General features: G+C 31.0%; 2 protein-coding genes across 2 annotated transcripts; both read left to right on the top strand.

The window, feature by feature from the left end:
- Positions 1 to 10,138: 10,138 nt before the first annotated feature.
- On the top strand, positions 10,139 to 11,307 carry LOC120202434 (heterodimeric geranylgeranyl pyrophosphate synthase small subunit, chloroplastic-like). The gene has a single exon (XM_039202858.1). The coding sequence runs from the start codon at positions 10,201 to 10,203 to the stop codon at positions 11,122 to 11,124; it is 924 nt and encodes a 307-aa protein (XP_039058789.1). The 5' UTR covers positions 10,139 to 10,200; the 3' UTR covers positions 11,125 to 11,307.
- Positions 11,308 to 12,617: 1,310 nt separating this feature from the next.
- Positions 12,618 to 15,516, top strand: LOC120202406. Its single transcript, XM_039202832.1, has 10 exons — positions 12,618 to 12,830; positions 13,055 to 13,111; positions 13,755 to 13,811; positions 13,971 to 14,023; positions 14,174 to 14,225; positions 14,313 to 14,375; positions 14,466 to 14,525; positions 14,632 to 14,667; positions 14,709 to 15,001; positions 15,093 to 15,516. Exons 3-9 carry the CDS (start codon positions 13,769 to 13,771, stop codon positions 14,864 to 14,866), a joined length of 465 nt encoding a protein of 154 aa, XP_039058763.1. The 5' UTR covers positions 12,618 to 12,830; positions 13,055 to 13,111; positions 13,755 to 13,768; the 3' UTR covers positions 14,867 to 15,001; positions 15,093 to 15,516.
- Positions 15,517 to 21,343: the final 5,827 nt, after the last annotated feature.

The following is a 21,343-nucleotide window of genomic DNA, read 5'->3' on the forward strand; positions in this document are numbered from 1 at the left end:
TTTTTATTTCTTTGGTCTGAATAAGTTTGGGTCCTAGTTGTACATTTATTGACGTTCTAACGACTTCCATATGGTAGTTGTTTGTTCTGTATGATTAACTTCTTAATGAAATGGAAGTACTGCCACAAAAAAGCTTGTTTCAAAGTGGAAAAAGGTTAAATTTTCCTATTTTTGACCCAGGAACAACATAGATTTTAAGTCTAACATATATTCATATTCGATATTTATGTTCGAATTCGAACAAGTACATGTGTAATGTTGTATTCTCGTCATTTTCCCAACGACAAGAAATCCCAGAAAAAGAGCACAAACAGTTTGTGGGTTAAAGCATGGCAAATCACATGTCCTAAGAATGTAGCATAGTGGAGAATATTTAGGCTGTCAATACAACCAGACATTTATTTGTGTCAAAGAACCTTTGAAATATATGATTAGCACAGTTCAGTTTAATTAAGCTAAGCTTCTTTTTTTCTGATTAGATTTGGCTTTTTGTCCTTACAAAGCAGCAGAGAACCATCATCCCAACTGTTGTAATAACCCAACAATTGAAAACACATCATTAAAGTATGCCAAGGACACATGGAACACATGCAAAGAACATGAAGTCTAATAATGGATTTTTCACAGGTTCCTCTAGATTTAGACTAAGAAGCAGATAGATTCAAATCAGAACACAGGCTAGTTTGGTCCCGGTTCCAGGACAAATACTTTGGATTAATGAGTATATATTTATGAGTGTGTGTATACATAAATATATGAAGGTCAAGTATTCCAAGGATTTTGTTTTCTTGTTGATAATTACCAAGGAAAGTTCATAGTAATTAGTGTTTATTTATAGCAAAATATAGCTATTAATAAAAGTAATGTGTGTTTCTCTTGAATAACACATGGAGAAAAAGGCTTAGTTGTACTTTCAAATCTCATTCATTATCCATGCAATGATTATTTACTAGAATTCAATTACAAAGTAACATCAAGGTGTCAATTTTTTACTTTGGGAAGAAGACTCCGTATATTGTCTCTTACACAATATATTTGAAGAGAGATGAAATGTCGCCATAATATCAGCTTGGAAAGGGAATTAGGACCAACCTTTAAGTATGTTTTTTGTTTGATAGATGAACCATATCTTTCATTAAAGATACCAAAGTTTGATTATTTGATCATATATGCCAAACTCATTGTTCATTAAGATATATATTCTCAGTATTTCTTTACATTTGCATGTAAAAAAGATAATGCTGGTGAATTTGTCCTTTTAAAGGACAACACTTTGTCCTTGATTTCAAACATCTCAACTTTAAATAATCAAAAAGCTGCAAAATGCACTAATGGAGTTCATTTTGAGCTCTTTAGGACTTGCCATGATAAGATCAGCTTTGAGTAAAATAAGTGTGCGTTAATTAAAGCATGTTGATGTTATTAAGCATCATGTAGGTGGCACCAAACACGAGAAAACATCGAATGTTGGAACCCCTTTTTGTCACATGATTATGGGCCTGAATCCCATGAGCAGCTTGAAGGTAATAGCATTTAATATTCAAAATATAAATAAGTGAGGGTTAAAATATTTGAATTTGATAAATTTTAATTTTATTTTATAATTTTTTTTTGAAGGTAATCGCATTTAATTTTTTTTATAAAAATGAATTTAATATTCGAAAAGGAACATAAGTGAACTTTGGGCTTCAAGGTAGGACCAATATATATAAGAGAAAATAACTTAAGTGACCGAAAATGTCTTATAATATATGATTTTAACCAATTTTTTTTAGATTTGCCAAAATGACCAATAAATTCACAACGCGAATTCAAATTTCGCAACCCAGGTTTCAAATTCGCAACGCGAAAGTCGAATGCTAATTTAGAACATGGGTTGCGAAATTTGAGATCGCGTTGCGAATTTGTTGGTCATTTTGACAAATCCAAAAAAAATTGATTAAAATCGTATATTATAAGGCATTTTCGATCACTGAGATTATTTTATCTATATATAAAGATCGAACCTATGCTTTGGTTTTTTTCCTTTTAGAATATTTATAAGGATAAATTGTGTATTTTCTATTTATTCGAACTTTTATTTATGAATTCATTAATTAGTTATAGTGATAAAAAATTTAAAATTTAAAATCTAAATAAATAGTGTTATAATCAATTCATACTATTAAAAGAATTTATATTTATGTAACAAAAATAATATTCATGCTTTTTAACGAGGCATCCACAATCTTTTATGTGTATTATCTTCCTTAATAATATCATTTTTACACAAAATAAAAATATTCATGCTAAAGGGGAAAAATTAACAAATCAAATCAATAGTTTTCTCTCATTGGTATTTTTCTTTCCATCTTTATTGATACAATATCAATTTTAATGTTGGTTACCGACCGTTCGGTATTCTTTATTATCCTTTTATTTTCAATAAGTATGCATGTATGGTACGTTTTCATATGCCTTTATGATACGTTTTTTTGTTATTTTCGTTATTTTCACTTATCTTTTTTAAGGATTGATTTGACATCTCGACTATCAAGATGACGCTTATATATTATATTTTTGATTTTCCATGCTTTGGATCATCAGATTGAATTTGGATACTTGTTATGCGTTCACGTCTCTCGAGTATGATTTACGGTTTGTCGGTGGTCTTGTAGTAACTTGATTTCCTTTTATGGTTCGTTTGCCAATACAATCAGATATGTTTGTATTTATTTTTATTCGAGTTTCATAGTTAGGTTTTAGTATTTCCTTGAATGATCCCTATGTGATATTGAGTTACTAGCTTTGTTTCAATTATTATAGAAAAATATCTTAATTATATATTTAATTTACGATTATGATTATAAATATTTATCATAATTAAGATATTTTATATTTTAAGTAAAATTAATGGCTTTTATATATTAAAAAAAGGAAAGAAAAAAGAAAGATCAAATCCATGAACATATATAGCCAAAAACAAACGAAGAAAACGTGAAAAAAAAAACTCTATTGGCCGAGGGGGTGGACGGTCGGAAAGAACCCTGGCCCCATAACTTTAAAAAATTAGGATTTAATCTCTTAATTTTTTTCATAATTTTCAATTTAACCCTTTTAAATATTTTAAAAATTATTTTAAGTTCAAATTCTTAAATACTGTTAATTTATTTCTCGCTCAATTTTGTGAATATTTTAATTAAACACTTATTTTAAAAAATTTAAATTAAATCCTTCAAAAAGAAATGTTATACCAGGCCAAGTAAGTAAATATATATATATATATATATAAAATACAAGAATTATATGGTCGGCAATAGTGGTGGATCCATAAATTTATAAATGAGTGTTCAATTTTTTTTCTTTTTTTAAAATAATGAGGGTGCAAAATTTTTTATTTTTTCTATATTTTTAACATATAATACTAAATTTTACTTTTTTTTAAATAATAGGATGCACTTAACCCATTAGAAGCTTAGTGCATCTGCCCTGGTCGGCAAGGTTCAAGTACGAGCAAGGAGCAGTCGACAATACAACCACACCTCAGATGAAGCCTTGAAGGAACAAGACTGATATAGATTGAAAGGCCACGTGCAAAATCATATCAAACGAGCAAGGGGTTAATTAAGAGAACAATTGTGGTTTGTGTGGCTTATCTGTAACCTAATTAGCAGGCACAACAATAAGGGATGAGGAAATATATAAATGGACAAATTAATATTTTAAATTAGTTCAATTTGGAAAATATATTTGATGATAAAAAAATATTTTAGAGTTAAAATGATTTTTTTTAAATAAATGATAGTCAAAAATATCATTAGACTATCAATAATTTAATAATTTCATGTGTGAAAGATAAGATTTAAGGTATCTTAAAGCATAAAAAAAGGCACGTTTCACTAATGGGAAACGCTAGTTCACCATCAAGTGATTATTGGAAAGCCACCGCAGTCGGCCACCGAATCCCTGGCCGATCCTTGGGAGCACTGCTGCTTTGGAACGTCCTCGCTCTCCCTTATCGCTGCAAGTCCAAAGAGACTCAAAGAAAAGCAAGAACCAAGAGGAGACCCGTCAGGAGATCGAGCCCCCTTTTTTGATAAAAGTGGACCATGTAAAGGGTGGAGTAATCCCCTGTAACATCGATACGTATGATGCTGGTGTAACAGGTGTTGACCTTGGGGATTCGTTGAAGTCTGTTGTTACCCCGATTGCTAAGGGTAAAGAATCACATGCTAAAATTGATGCTTCTGGTTATTTCACTTCTGCTGGATTAGGCCCCTGTTGGATTGAAGAAGTTATAGTCAATGATGAGGACTCCTTGTGGATAAATCGAGCCCTTTTCCATGTATTTGTTTCTCTGATAGAGTTCATGATCGGATCGATCACAACATGCGTTACGTGATCATTGTCCATTTACTTGGCAAGTCAATTGGTTTCGAAACCCTGCTTGTGAGGATTCAAACTCTCTAGAATCCCGTTGGTGAAATACAACTAAGGGTAAACTATAAAAATAGTCTCCAAACTTTTAGTGCACTTTCATTTTAGTCACCAATCTTTTAAAACTTATAATACAATTATCAAACTTTTAGGTGGCGTTTGGTTCGCTGGAATGTTTTTGAGGGAATTGAAATCTGTGAAGGAATTGGAATCTAATTCCATATTATGTTTAGTTCGCAGACATGTCAGATGAATTTGATTTTAATAATGTAAAATGATAGAATTGTCATTCTTGTTTTTTTGCTTTATTTTAGTTTGTTTTACAACTTACATGTAGTAATATATTATAAAAAATTAAAAATATTAAATTTTCATTTTATTGATTGATTATTCATTTCAATAAATTATAAAAATCATGCTAATAAACATCATAAGTTAAAATCATCGCAATCAAAATATGTTAATAAGTTACCAAAAGATAGAGCAATATTTCGATACATTCCAATCGGAGTATGTTAATTAGTTACCAAAAAATATCCAAAAACTATTTTTATTCAATATATGAATTAGAAACCCGACCCGACACGACACGAAATAATAAAAAAATTATTTTTATTCAATAAAAACATCGACTTAATTGAAAAAAATTATATATAGAGGGGTATTATTGTAATTATTCCTAAATATATAAGGTAAAATTATATATTTTTTCAGGTCGGGTCCGGTTTTTTCACCCTAAACTCAAACCCGACCCGAATATCACACTTAAAAAACCCGTCCCGAATATCACATTTAAAAAACCGACCCGACTCGACCCGAATATCACACTTAAAAAACCCGACCCGACCCGAACAAAATAAAGTTTCACCCGACCCAAACCGAATATATGAATTAGAAATCCGACCCGACCCGAAATAATAAAAAAAATTATTTTTATTCAATAAAAACAATGACTTAATTGAAAAAAATTATATATAGAGGGGTATTATTGTAATTATTCCTAAATATATAAAGTAAAATTATATATATTTTCGGGTCGGGTATTTTTCACCCTAAACCCGAACTCGACCCGACCCGAATATCACACTTAAAAAAACCAACCCGACCTGACCAAAATAAAGTTTCACACGTCCCGACCCGGATATATGAATTAGAAACCCGACCCGACCTAAAATGATAAAAAAATATTTTTATTCAATATATGAATAAATTATCAAAAAATTGATGAGGGTAATATGATCAAATTTTAATTCAAACATAGCTTCTAATCCGGACAAGAAAAATAAAAGCTTCCCCTCAAATTCAAAAACCAACAGTTTTTCAATGGTTGAGGGACAACTCGTTCGAGTCTCAATTTCTGATTCAGCCCTTAACAAAAAACATTCTAAAGGTGATCATACAGCAGTCAATATAGTTGAGAAAAGTATGAAAACACCTAGTGGGTCGGGTGTGAAAGTGGGTCACTATAAATCTGATGGAGGTTTATCTAATAAGGAGAATGTGATTCGTGGTCTGTAAATACAAAAACGGAATTAGAATAAATCCAGTAATTATCTAGTGTTCGGAACTTTGGTACAGAATATGAGTGTGCAAAATGGTAACAACCAAATGGAGGGGCGCTCGTGTTTAGGTGATCCACCCGATAATGAAAAATCTGTGTGGATGGACGATTCCTCTGAAGAGGAAGAAATGGTGGAATATTTGAACATGAAGGATATAGCTACAGAGATAGTTCGCAAGGGCCCCGGGGTTAAAATAAAGCATTAACGTTCTTTCTCCCCTTTTCTTTTTCATCTTGATGAAGTTATTTTTCTAGAATTGCCAAGGCGCTACTAGCCTTACTTTTTACAGATTTTTTAAATCCTTTATTCGTGAGCATCCTCCTTGTGTGGTTGCTCTCTTTGAACCGCAGATTAGTCGTGTTCTTGCTGGTCGAGTAATCTCTAAACTTGGCTTTGATCATTATTTTCGTGTTGAAGCTCATGCTTTCAGTGGAGGTATTTGATTACTTTGGAATGACTCGGTTGTGTTGGAAATTCTTCACATTGCTAATCAATTCATTAATGACAGGGCCCGTCATATGAATTGGAACTCTTGGATATAGTTTACTGCAATCTATGCTAGCCCGTATACTTCTAAAAGGAAACACCTTTGGTATCATCTTGAATCTCTTGACCCTGATGATTCGTTACCGTGGATTGTTGAGGGTGATTTCAATGCGGTTTTATCTGCTGATGAGCGTATTAGGGGTTCAATCAACCATGGTAATGGTTGCTTGATTTCGGATTTCATTTTTAATAGTGGCCTCCTGGATTGAACCCCTAATACGCTCATCAGCTGCACATACGAGGTGTTGGTATAAGAATGGTTTTGAAGCTAAATGAGTTAGAATGTTTATAGTTGAAGCTTAAGGACTAATTTGTAAATACCTTAAATACAATGACTAAAATTAAGATTTTAGCATTTAACTTTTTCAACCAATTTTTCGTTGGAATTAATTGTTTTGTTTTTTTTCCTTCGAACTCTCCACCGAAATTTGCAGAACAATTTGACAAATTGTGCAGCCACCTTATTTGACTTTCAACACCTTATACCTGTTGGCCGTTGGATTCCTTTTCGCACATCTACGACTAGTCTAGCATTTCCCATCTTTTCTTCGCAGGTGACTTGATTTTGTTTGCGGAGGCATCTCTAAACTAAATGTTTGTGATTCGATCTGTGTTGAATACCTTCTGTACTTTTTCTAGCCATAAAGTAAGCCCCACGAAGACTAATATCTATTATTCGAAGAATGTTCCCCCTTCTAGTCGACATGATATTAATTCTGGTTTTGGATTTACTGAGGTTATGGATTTTGGTAAATATCTGGGAGTTTTGCTTATTCATCGTGATACATGCATCACAATGCTCACATCAAAGGAAGAAATAATAACTCTTCCAAATGATCTACTCGTCCAAGCATGGGAAAAGAAGATCAAACAGAAAGAAAACTTACGACGACTTTTTGAATGGATCATGATCTTATTTAGTCAAGATATCTTCTGGAGATACGTCGTCTGTCTCTTATCTTTCCAAAGGTTTCTTGAATCGTATCAATCCGATATCGGGAACTCAAGATATGGTTATTTTACTGAAGACGGTGTATGCAAAAAATCCTATACGGGATTAATACAGGATTTTGTAAATATTACGAATTTTCAATATTTTTATTGATTATTTGTAATATAACTTAATATAGGATGATGCATTATCTTTTAGGATTAGATTTATTATTTTATTATGAATTAAGGTTGGGTTAAAAATATTATCTTTAGTTATTATTATTTTATTAGAAATTAGAGTTAAAATATGTTTAGTTTATTATTATTTTATTCATTTATTATTTAGGACCTTTAGAACTCAATCCCTATATAAAGAATGTTTCATTAAACTTTGTAATTCAAGATTTCTTTGATTAATAATACAACGAGAGTTCGTTTTTGCAAGTGCTGATTGCCTTGTGCCTTCGAAGTTTCTTCTCCTTGAGTTCTTTCAAGTTCTTGTGAGGGAGATTAATCTTCACACTCCAATTTGCCTTTTCATCTCGACTAGGAGGGTTGGTTAGAGCCATATTATCGTGTTTGCCTTTTCATTGCAACTAGGAGGGCTCGATAGGACATTATCCATCGATTTTCCACATATCCATCCACACCATCAATCATCTTTACCGTTCACCTTCATAAAGGAGATCTTTTGATTTCCTGGTTATCTTATTTTATTTGCAATGCCTTTATTTTTTTCTTTATCTTGTTTTAATCTTGTCTCTTACATTGTTTCTAGCACCTAAAAGAAACTCTAAGAACCCTACTTGCTACCGCCACCTTCCCCTATTCGTTCCCCATTGTTCTTCATTGAGTCTAGAGCTTTCTAGGTTTGATTCTTCAACAAGAGCAACGTTCATCAATCCACCACCGCTTCCCTATCACATCGTCGTGTGACAATGAATTCTTACTCTTATTTACTTCATATGGTTCAACAAAAATTAAGTTGGTTGGAAAGCCAGTTTCATTTCTCTTGTTGGTCGAATTACTTTGGCTAAGTCTATCTTGGCTGCGATTCCGCCCTACACTATGCAATCGTCTTTACTTCTTAAAAAGACTTATTTTGACTTGGAGCGTGTGTTTGTCGTCATTTTACTATTGATAGTAGTTGTTTATTTTGCTAAGCGTCTACTGGAGATATCAATCACGTGCACCGTATGCATCCTGTGGCATTTGCGACCTGGTACGGGCTTGTAAAACAGCCGAGACTTTGTGAATTCTTCACGCTCAATATCAAAACATGGATCGAAGGAACTTGTTGTCTCCTAGCTATTTCGCTATCAACAGCAGTGGCTCTGATTTATTGTTTGGTGCGATTATTGGAACTTGTGGCTTTAACGTAATGCTCTTGTCTTTGAATCCCCGCTTGATGACAACGACTCGGTGCTTGTGCGTAGCTACCGTTTGCTTTCTTTGTCTCGGCTTGTGTTGACTCAGCCTGGTAATAAGGCTACCAGTTCAATTAGTGGAGTGCAAGAGGTGGGTAGATGGTTACGGCCTGTGGCAGGAAGGGTGAAAGTTAATTCTGACGGTGTTTGCCGTCGAACTGGTAAACAAATATACTGCGTGTGATGGTGTTCTTCGGGGTCACAATGGGGAGTGGTTGATTGGCTTCAGTAAGTTTATTAGAACTTGCTCTCCGTTGGAAGCGGAATTATGTGGTCTGTACCAAGGCCTAGTTTGTGCTTGAAATAAAGGTTATGAACATATCATTGTTGAGACGGATAGTATGGATTGGACACCTTAAATATCATTACCGGATATCGGACCAATAGTGTGGGCAGTTTTTTGCTGTCGCATATCTCGGAATTCAGTGACTGCGATGGGACTCTCCAGTTTCAGAAAATTCATCAATCTGGAAATCGAGTTGCTGATGCGCTTGCAAATTTACCGACTGGAATGGATTTTTAATGAGACTGGTAATTTTCCCCGTGCATGATTTTTTTTTTCTAATGTTATCCTACCTTCTTCACACATAAAAAAAATTAAGGTTGAAACATATATTTTGGCCAAACAAGTCAAGTATAGCTCCTAGTTACACCACATCAAATTTCCAACAGCACTGGACATACACTTCAATCATGTGGTTGCGGTGGAAGACCATATATTCCAAGTCCATTTCATCACGTTGAAACTTGTGGTTTATATTATACGAAATTCCAACATTGTTTATTTTTTCTAATTTTAAATATCTAGGAACATTTTATTTATTTATTTATTTTTATTATTTCATATATTTGGTTTTAGTCAATTAATTTTAATTATATTATGTTAAAGTTAGTTATGAAAAAAAAATTAATTTACTTTTTCATTCATAATATTAATATTTTTATTTAAAAGATATAATATATTATTTTATTAGACTAACTGATAATTTGATAATAAAAAAATTGTAATGCACATAATTACTATTTCTCTTGAGGAACGCGTGTTACCAGATAAATGATCGGTGATGCCAAATAAATTGAAAATGTTTTAAGCGTGGAATTTTCACTTGAACGCAATTCCACGTATGCACTTCCTATTTGAACAACAATAATTCAAAAAATGAATATTACAAAAACATGTGACTTAGCAATAGTGACATCTTATGCCATATATTTGTCCTTCCAACGCGCCTCATTTCTTCAACTATATAACAAAAGGGCCAAAACCTTCTTTCTTCAACCTCTCTCTCTCTCTCTTCTTTGAAGTTTTTTGAAACATGTCCATGGCGAGAGCTCTTTCTCACATCAATGGCAACTCAGTGTTTCATGTTCCTTGTAGACCAAAACCCAAACGTCAGTGTCCCTTACAATTGCCTCGTAGGGTTTTCAAGGTTACCGTGTCTTGTAACCAGTCTTATTGGGACTCCATAAATTCCGACATCAAAGCCCATCTCAATCGAGCCATTCCAATCCGAGAACCTCTCACCGTTTTCGAGCCCATGAACGGTTTGACGTTCGCCGCCCCACGAAGCATCGTGCCGGCGTTATGCGTGGCTGCCTGCGAGCTCCTCGGCGGTCATCGGGACGACGCTTTACCAACAGCATCCGCACTTTGGCTCATGTATTCGGCTTCATTCACACACGAACACCTTCCGTTAACCCAAAGTTGTAGGCCCAAATCCGATGTTCGACATCTCTACGGCCCTAACATAGAGTTGCTCATAGGGGATGCAATGATACCATTCGGGCTCGAGTTATTGGCTAAATCAGACGATCGGACTCAAAACATCTCGACTCGAATTTTACGCGTGATGATCGAGATCACACGCGCTATAGGTTCACAAGGTATGATATACAAACAATATCACGATGTAGAACGTCATCGATCAAACAATAACAAGTCATACCACGTCGAAAAACTCGAAAAATACGAAGGCACGTTACATGCTTGTGCGGCCGCCTGTGGGGCGATATTAGGAGGCGGAAGCGAAGAGGAGATAGAGAAAATGAGAAGGTATGGTCTATACGTAGGAAAAATACAAGGTATGGTAAGTAGAGCTGAAAGAAACGACAAAGAATTGAACAAATCGGTGGAAGAGATGAGGAGATTGGCTACCAAAGAATTGAGTGGTTTCAATGAGGCAAAGGTCCAAGCAATATCTACTTATTTTGAGTCTGATTTCATGTATGCTCAGTTCTAAGGCAAAATCAAGTATTTAAGTTCTAAGGCAAAAGTCCACGCCGCCCTTGGGTCCGGGATCCGGGCCCAGTACTTGAAATCTTGGCTAAATTATTGAGGGCATCTATTACATTAGATAAACTCAGTTAGAAGGCTAAGTCATTGTTAGGTTTCTTTCAATGTTAAACCATAAGTCTTTGGAGAACCTGTTTTTCCTTTGACAATTACCTCTGTTAATAGTAAAACATGAGTTTGGTGAATGTGAAAAAAATCTCGCACGTGATTCAAAAGCTGAGACTCTTATCCACAAAATGTTGACTATTTGGATCACTGCATTACCTAAAAAATTCAATTTAATATACAGAAAATAATTATATTATATTATGTTGAGCTTCAGTACATTTAACCTAGTTTATCCTCTAAGCTTGCTTCAATTCCACGGCTCTAAAAGTATTTCACACACTGAAGTAGAAAAGGTTCCATCTAAAACACATGTCCATGAGCATCGATTTCATTCGAGCCCCTGTATACCAACACTAGGGTTGTTAAAAACTACCCGATCCGCCGATCTGGAACTAAAATAACGGGTAATTTAGCTAAAAAAAAAATTATCCGACAGGTCGGGTACCCGATTCGACATTTCCTGGGTAGGCCCGGGTCAAAAATTGAAGTTTTTCGGATATCCGGTTACTCGAGTATATATATATATATATGTATATAATTAATTATTTATATTATGAATTATTAGATTTTATATTTCGAACTTTTATATTTTATGTTCGAATGTTGGAGTATGTAATTCGAAGTTTCGAACATTTAAATTTATATATATATTTTTTTAAACTAATAATTTGAAAATGAAAAAAAAAACCAAGTACCCAATACATCCGGATCAGAACATGGACTGAAAAATCATCGATCTGGATTCTGGATGTTGCAAGTACCCGATAATCGGGTACTCGAAAACCCAAATATCCGAATTTACACACCCCTAACAAACACTATACTAAGTTACTAACACTGAAAACAGAAAGAACTCTTTCCACAAATCACATTTATGAACCTACACCAATGTGGAGAGGGACTAAACATGTACTTAAAATCATTATTCAAGGAAACATGTTCTTGTCAAAACTACATTCCTCATCTTCTTTCAAATCCCTCTCAGTGATAAATAACTTAATATTTTTTAAGTACATTTCCAGTTTAAGAATCTGTCTATGTAAAAAATTTCTCCTAATAAATTTACACATAAAAATTTATGATACAAATTGATCCGAATTAATTATGACAAAATTTTAAAATATTGAGAAGAAAATTCTCTCTCCCTCTCTCTCTCTCTATGAGAAATTAGAAGTTGAATCATATTAAATTAACTAAAAAACTTAATTTAAATAATAAACAACTTAATATTTTTTTATGCACAATACTCTATAAAAAAATCTCTTATAGTAAATTCACCTACCAAAACTTGCCACGCGAATTGATCCGAGAAACTCTCTCTCTCTTGACGAAATCTTAAAATTGACCAGATTAAAGGGACCAAAACCAGAGAGAACGCAAAACATCATGTCGTTTTGAGCTACTGTGTCCCCTTAGCTTCAACCTCCAATGCCGCAACGTCCTTGATTGAAGTTAACAAAAGCCAAAAAGACCGCAGCTTTAAGAGCAGAGATGTCAAAGTTGTTCTCCAGAATTGCTGGTTTTTCAACAACAGAACATTCATAGGTGTAGATAAAGCTGGGAACCGTTACTTCACTAGAAAAGAAAAGATTGATGGTGTTTGTAAGTGGGTTTCATTCCCCTTTTCTTTTTATTTTTTTTTTCATTCTTAATTTCGAATTCTCAATTTTATAGATATGGGTATTTGTTAATGATCCTCTATATGGATATCTCCTTGAGGTTCTTTTGAATTTGATTTTTGCCTGTGGTATGGATTTTCACATTCATAGGTGTAGATAAAGCTGGGAACCGTTACTTCACTAGAAAAGAAAAGATTGATGGTGTTTGTAAGTGGGTTTCATTCCCCTTTTCTTTTTATTTTTTTTTTCATTCTTAATTTCGAAATTCTCAATTTTATAGATATGGGTATTTGTTAATGATCCTCTATATGGATATCTCACTTGAGGTTCTTTGAATTTGATTTTTGCCTGTGGTAATGGATTTTCTATCTGGGATTTTGAAGACTTGTATGAACACATGTGGATTTTGGATTGCATATTGTGTTTTTTTTTCAATGGTTGCAAAATAGTTAGTAATTTGATATCTGAATTCTTCTTTGATAAACTCTTATGGTAGCTTTTTATTTGTTTAGAGATCATCTCTTCGTTTTATGAAATAATGTTGGGAAAGACTTGATTTTAGGTTGAAATTGACCCTAATTTGAATTTTATGCTCGAGAAAAAAAATTCTCTGTAGTGATTTTAGGTCTATATACATTTATTTGTTGTTGTTAAGCTGGATTTTCGTTCTCGTTTTTACATATGTTTTAAAACTATGTTGCTATTTAGCTATGAAGTCTTGGTCTGAATTTGAGTTAAATCATAATGATGTTTCAAATAGGGAAAGAAAACCGAATTTTATTGATGTAGAATTTCAGTTGCCGATACTATTATGTACCTTTGACATCGTAGTCTCTGTCTAATGTATTAGTAAAGGAGAAAAAGATGGGTGGAATTCAAAGGAGAGCAAGATCAACTTCTATCCCAGGTAAGCTTTTCAATGAAAGTTGCTCGCATGTTAACCGTGTGGTTCGGATCCGTTAATCATACCATAGAGTAGACAAGATACTCTCAAAGTAACTATTATAACATGTACTGCATTGTTTGTTTTCGATACTTATGGTTTCTTGCAATTTGATTGTTCTAGTAGAATGGATATGTTGGTTGAATGGGCAAGGAAAGGTAGCTCCAACTCCAGAGGTACTTACAAACGAATCTTCGTTGCATACTATAAGAATGCCTTTACCTGTCCACTTTGCAAAGCAGTGAAACTTTTCCTCATCAAATGATATACTGGACCGTGATTTTACATTCAAATCAGATTTGACAGTTTATTGTTTCTATCTTCAGGAAATGATGGAACTTGAAGCAAGGTGTGAACGTGTTCGGCTTAATGTTGCCCGTATGTATTACTACTGATAATAATTTACATGTCCTGATTATGTGTTCTCTGATAAAAGAATTTCTTGCCTTGTCCTTTTTGAAAAAGTTTTGAAGAAGGAAGAAGAAGAAAGGAAAGCTAGAGAAGGCAATAAAAAGGCCGTGAGCTCGGGTTAGTGTTTAGTTACTGCTCTTGTGTCTCCTCATCTCCCGTTGCTATATTTACTTGTCCGGTTGTTGACAATTATACTGTAATTTATAGGTAAAGTCGGGGGTCCAGACTTAAAAAGCTTCATTCGGCAATTTCAATCTGCTTCAAAAGGTATTATATTCGTTTTTACCTAACCATGCATCTCTTCTGAAACTAAATATAATTTATCAGAGCCCTGCTACTACCCCTTTTTTCATTCCGATGTTTTTACACGCAGGTGAAAAAGTTGAAAGAGAATCGGATGAGAGGTGGGTGAAACAAACTGTTTCATGACATGATCATTAACATTGCTGTTGAAATACAACTTGTTGAGTTGTTTATCATTGCGGCTTTATCTTTACCCTAATCCGATTCCTATGCCGGATTCCCCTTTCGTTTTTACTACCACTGCAGTCTGCATTGCACCAGCGACTGTCGTTTTGTTTCTATTTTTTGTGTATCTGGTAAAATGAGTTGCCATTGGAACTTATTTGATCTTCTTTTTATTGTATCATGAAAATTGCTTGATAATGTGAATGCTTCGGCATCACACCTCGTATTTACAGGCCCAAAGAGACGCATGAAGAGAAAGAAGAGCCGTTTCCAGAGTAAGTTTCAGACCCTTTTCGGAAAATATAAACTTTTTACATAGACCGGCTTAAGTTACGTGTTCATTTGTCCTCCGAACTATCTTTTCAGGTCTTCAGAACCAACAGGGTCCGGCACATCCTATAAGCCAGGAACATGGCAACCACCGTCATGACGATAATCAATGCATGTTAAGAGATATTGCCAGCACCATAACACCTACAGTTCCTACGCTTTGGTCCGTGGCTACTCTGATATAAACCGCCATTGTTGTCTGGTTAAGCCTGAACTCTGGCACACTAAACGCATTCTTTAGCTGATTGCATTTGAAACTGATATTTGATTCTGAGTTTCGATCGGTCAAAGTTTATGTTCGGATTTTATCCATCGATGTATGATTTTGGGGGTAACCTTAAACCTTTTTTGCATCATGTTGTAGAGGGGATGAAATCTTGATTAGTGTTCTTTCGGTCACTTCTCTTGGAGCAATATAAACAATGTCATTCACTCATCTTAGGTTTGCTCAAAAGAACAGTCCAAAGTTAGCAATACTTTGCTGCCTAATCCGAATAGGATAACTGTATGTTTATATAGAGATGATTCTGTTAATCTAATTTATTTTATTTACATAATTCGAATCTTTAATCTTATTAAAGATATAGTTATTTATTTTATTAAACCAATTGATAATAAATATTAGGATAAATTATGCATTTATTTAAATTATCAATTTTGATCCATTTTAGTATATAAACTTTTATTTTTTTTTCCAAAATCATACATAGTTTTAGTCTTTTGTTTCATTTTAGTATCCTATTAAAAACATAATGTTATTTTTGGGGATAGAAAGTTTAGGTATAAAACGGATCAAAATTGATAGTTTAGGAATTAATGGGTTAAGTTTTTAATGGTAAGGTACTAAAATGAAAAAAAAATTAAACATTAGGTGTGATTTTAAAAAATTGAAAGTTTAAATATTAAACGAATTAAATTAATAATTTAGGTATTAAAGGTGTAATTACCATAAATATTAATAATGATTTTGATTACAGAATTATTCACGATTTTCTTTCGACCATTAAAATAAAATCTTCCAGAAAGTTGTCACTGTCGATCCTAATTCTAAGAATTAATCTCTCTACATTTTTTATCATTAATACGGGGGGTTTATTTTCAAGTCGGTCCTTGAACAGTATTATAATGTTAGTCAATCCTTTAAATAAAAATATATATTTAGATATAAATTGAAGAATAAATTATTATTTGGTAGTCATCATTTTAAATAAAAATACAAATTGAGTGCTTTGGGCACTGACTTGGAGATTTTTTTTGGTTTTGAGTCTTAGTATGGTTCAATTCATTTTAGACATATTTATTTAAAATAATCTATTCATAATACATTAAAATAAATTAATTTAGAATTGTATAATATAAATTAATTGTTTGCATTAATTTAGAATGATCAAATAATATAAATTAATGATTGAGATTAAAAGTTAAAATAAAATGATTTTATGGAAAAATAAAAAAATGAATCTTATATCACACACAAATATAAAATAATAATAATAATAATAATCCTAAATTAATGTAATTTTTATTGTATAAGTAGATCTCTCTCTATCTATATATATATATTATTTGTCATTTGATTTCAATAGATTATCATTAGGTCTCTGTCCCACTTTTATTTGCTAATAAAATCAAAATTAAACACCGTACATCTTGCTTATCCATAAGATTTATCTTTGTTTTTACAATGATTTAAGTTTTTTTTTTAATTTTTGGATAAAGTACCTTTGAGGTCACTGAAGTATAGTTAAGTAATGATTTTTGGTCAATAAGCTTATAAAATTACAAAATGATTATTAAATTTATTGAATTATTATAAAGTGGTCATTAAAACTATTAATCGTTACAAAATAGTCATTAAGTGTATCAAATTTCATCATTAATATAATATCATGATGACCATTCTATAATGATCTTATAAATTTAATGATAAAAAATTATTCAAATATAATTCAATGACTTGTGATATAGTTTATCATCATTAATATAATATCATGATGACCATTCTGTAATGATCTTATAAATTTAATGATAGAAAATTATTCAAATATAATTCAATGACTTGTGATAGTTTACTCTAATTTTTTTCATCTAACCGGTTTTTATTTCATTTTAGTATCTAAACTTTTTTTAAAAAAATATGCCTAACATTTAGTTTATATTTCATTTTGGTAACCTACTAGAAAAAACTTAATGGTGATATAGATATGTCACCGTAAGATAATGTCACATCATCATTGAAAAAAATATATTCCTATTTATTTTTTAACGACTGAGTATCGAATTGAAACCTAACTAAACGTTAAGCATACTTTTGGAAGAAAAAAAAGTTTGGGGTACCAAAATATAACAAATAATTTAAATACTAAATATGTAGTTTTACCCTTTCTTTCAAAAATAAAATCTTATTGAAGTGTCCACCTTATTAATTAGGATCACATCACATCAATTGTCAAAAGGTAATTAACCTGTAGGAACAGAATAAGGGGGGTTAATAGTATCCTTAATTTACATTACATGTGTTGATTGTCGTGCCCGTTGTATGAATTATAGATCTGTAATGGGATAGCATGAACAATAGCCAGCTGTTAAAAAACCTTATAATGTATATTATTATTTAATATTGAGTTCGGATTTAATGAAATTTAATTTTAAATTTTTTATAATTTTTAAAATAATTTATTATCTTATTTTGCACGTTGAAAAATAATTAAGATTTTCTGTAGAAAAAAAAATTATGATTAATGAACCATAAATAAGGAGAAAATATCAGTTTTTCGTTGTCCTTTTTCTTTGGTATATTTGCTCAACTTTTTGGAAATATTCTAATCTATATCCCGTAAGTTACAAGAAATTGACTAAAATAACAAGTATTTTATTTTTGTTTTTATGGATAAAAGTATACTAAAGGTCATTGGTCTATGTAAATTTTATATTTTTAGTTAATAATTTTTTAAATGTTATAAATTATTATAAAATTTTCTGAACGGTTATGAAATAGTTTTCTACAACGTTAAAATAGCAATAAATTTTAATAAATTTAAAGGTTATTTTTTAATAGTTTAATAAGTTTAAAACCTATTTTGTGATAATTAGATAAATTTTAATGATTTAAGAACTGTTTGGGAGGTTTAATAATTATTTTATAACATTTAAAAGATTACTTATTAGCACAAATCGAACCATATCAATAATTAAATTTTCAATACGGTTTATCAAAAAAATATTTCAGTTCGTCTAATAAATTTTGGATTAATACTTAATGTTATGAGAATCTATTGAGTATCTTTAGTGGTAACAAAAATGTTATTTTTCTTATAAGATCTAAATCCGAGCAATTACATTTATATGGCATATTTCTATTGTCAACGGTTTATAAAAAATTCTGAATATATAATATTTTATAATCAAATTTTGCTAATAAAATGTTGCGGTTATGACACTATATCTTCAAGTTTCTATTTAGGGTAAACTAGATAAATGATTACGTAATTACGGGTCAGGTGGCAAAATGATTACCATTTTAAATTTGTGACAAGAATACCACTGAATTATTTAAATGTGTTCAAAATAGCCACAAGACGTTGACATTTAACGGAGGAGTTTACGTGATAGCTAAAATAATTGGTATAATTAGGACGTGAGTCCTTGTAAAGTTACGTATTCGTGGCGTTGGCACCATACTTTGTTTTCTTCCATTTTGGTCACTACTTGTGTATGTTTTGTTTCCTCGAATTTTCATTTAATACAATTTGATCATGATTTAGTTTTTAATTTGTCTAATGCCTTAATTTTAGCATAACTATAAAATCTTTTATTCTAGTCATGTATTAAATTTGAAGATTAAATCCCCCCTAGATTTTAGAATTAATCAATTTGATCACCAATATTAACTTTAATTCTTAATTTTTAATTAGGTACTAATTTCTTAATAAATTTATTTCTCCAATAAAATTGTGATACATGCCACAATCTATGATTATAATTTGAATATTAACTATAATATATATATATATATATATTCTAATTTGAATATTAATTTTTTAATGATTATATTTATATGTATATATAATCATTAAAAATAAACATGAAAACAATAAATTTAGTTTAAAAATATTAAAATATTAAATCAATTATAAGTAAACTATTAGATTTAGTTTAGTAATTTAAGTGTTGTCATATTCTCAAGACACGTTCCCTAATTATACACATTTTTTTAACTACCACGTAAACACCTTCGTTAAATAAATATTAACGTCGTGTGTCTATTTTGAACTCATTTAAATAGTTCAGTGGTATTATTGTCACAAAATTAAAAACGGTGGTCATTTCGCGATCTGGTCCATAGTTACGTGGTTATTTATGTAGTTTACCCTTATATTTATTATGATTTAAAATATATTATATGTAATTTGAAAGGATCAATTCTGATTAATTTTAATTGAAGTGATTAGACATCGTATTATTAGTAATTTACATTCAAATAAATTTCAATTATAAGCTTATATTTAAATTGTGTAAGACACAACTTTTTATCCAATTTTTTTTAATTTAAATCCTATCATATATGATATGTCTAAATGTATTTTCCATTTCAATTACAATTATTTATAATATTAATACTTAATTTACAGTCGAGTAAATCTTTAATTTGTATTTATTATTTACATTGTGTATGTGAGTTAGAGAATTGAGAGTAGAAATTAAGCAAAAGCGGGTTGGGGGAAAATAAATTAAATATATTGAGATTGGTCAGTCAGATCCACTTAATGGCACATGTTCCTTGCACTAAATTAAAGGCTCCCCTTTGACAAATAAAAGTAAATTGTTTGGTATTGATGCGACCTACCTTGCTTTATAAAATAACAAAAAAAAAAATCAAAACTCGTGATTTCATTATGAAATTATTAATATAGATTATAGAATTGACAAAATTAAGAGATAAAGCAATGGTAGGATTAATTGTCGGCATACACGACCTCCATTGTGGGATGGGCGATCAACGTGTATGGGACATTCACAGTTTCAAGAACACGTTGGGCGTGCATGGTGACCTACATCAGCTCATTACAGATCGTGGGAACGATATGACGACTTTCTTGGTCACCCGGAACACCTGACGACCTATGTTCTCATTGTAGAAATCACCTTATCCCAATAATTAATCATACTACTACTTTATCTCGTGATTTTTTTCCCAACACATTAACTCGTCAATTTTGTCAAAATTAAATTTCCATTGCCACTACTATTATTAATATTAAATAATTAAGAATAAAATAATAATTGACTTTGACCTTAGCTGTAGTTAGTTATAAACTCAGTATCAATAACCAAAGCTACTTAAATAAAGTAATATATATATATATATTATAATAAAATAAAGGAAAAACAAAAGATGAACAGAAGAATGACCCTTCACGTATCCTATGGCTGCTGCCGACAAAGAATGACCCTTAAAATATTTTATTTTAATTTGTTATTTTTGTAGTTTTAAAATATTATCTCAAAAGTTTACATTTATACTGTGATTAATTGAATTAAAAAATCTGAATAAGTAATTTTTTTATCTAATTTAAGTAAATTATTTTATATAGTATTTAAATTATTTATTTTTAAAGTCATTAAATTAAATATAAATATACATTCGAAGACAATCACAATATAATACACAAGTTGTTATAACAATAATAATTTTAATCAAACTGTTTTAAATATTTGGCTTAATTAATTAAGCTATAATTTATTAGTGTGTTGTTTGATCGTAGATCCAATTTAAATTTAATAATATCTCAAAATATTGTTAGTATTTTAAGTTTGATTAATGTACTATCAAGTTGACTTTCCGTCGATATGCATGTTCAATTTAATTAAAGAAAACAAAATTCAGTTGAATATTTGATGTATGATTTTCTTTTTTAGATTAGAATATATTTACACATTTTTGAGAAAATTGGGATTTAACTATTATATTTAAAATTAAAATTTTTATATTCTTTTATATATGCGTTTACTTAAATAATTTATTCAAATATTAGAATAAATAATCATTAACTTACCTTTGATAGGAGAGATGTTGTTATTTTTAAAAGATTTGAGTTTAACGAATTATTTATTTAGGAAGTGTGTATGTTGACAGTAAATTAATTTTTTTAAATATATACTATTTTATAATTATTTCATATTATTTAAAAAAATATCCTAATGAGAAAATCATACATGAAAATATATTTTCTTTTTTGTGAGAAACATAGGATTCCTTTTAGAATAAAAAGGAAGGGGTATATGCT

This window comes from Hibiscus syriacus, unplaced genomic scaffold (genome assembly GCF_006381635.1).
Source record: "Hibiscus syriacus cultivar Baekdansim isolate YM2019G1 unplaced genomic scaffold, ASM638163v2 tig00008706_pilon, whole genome shotgun sequence".
Lineage (NCBI taxonomy): Eukaryota > Viridiplantae > Streptophyta > Magnoliopsida > Malvales > Malvaceae > Hibiscus > Hibiscus syriacus.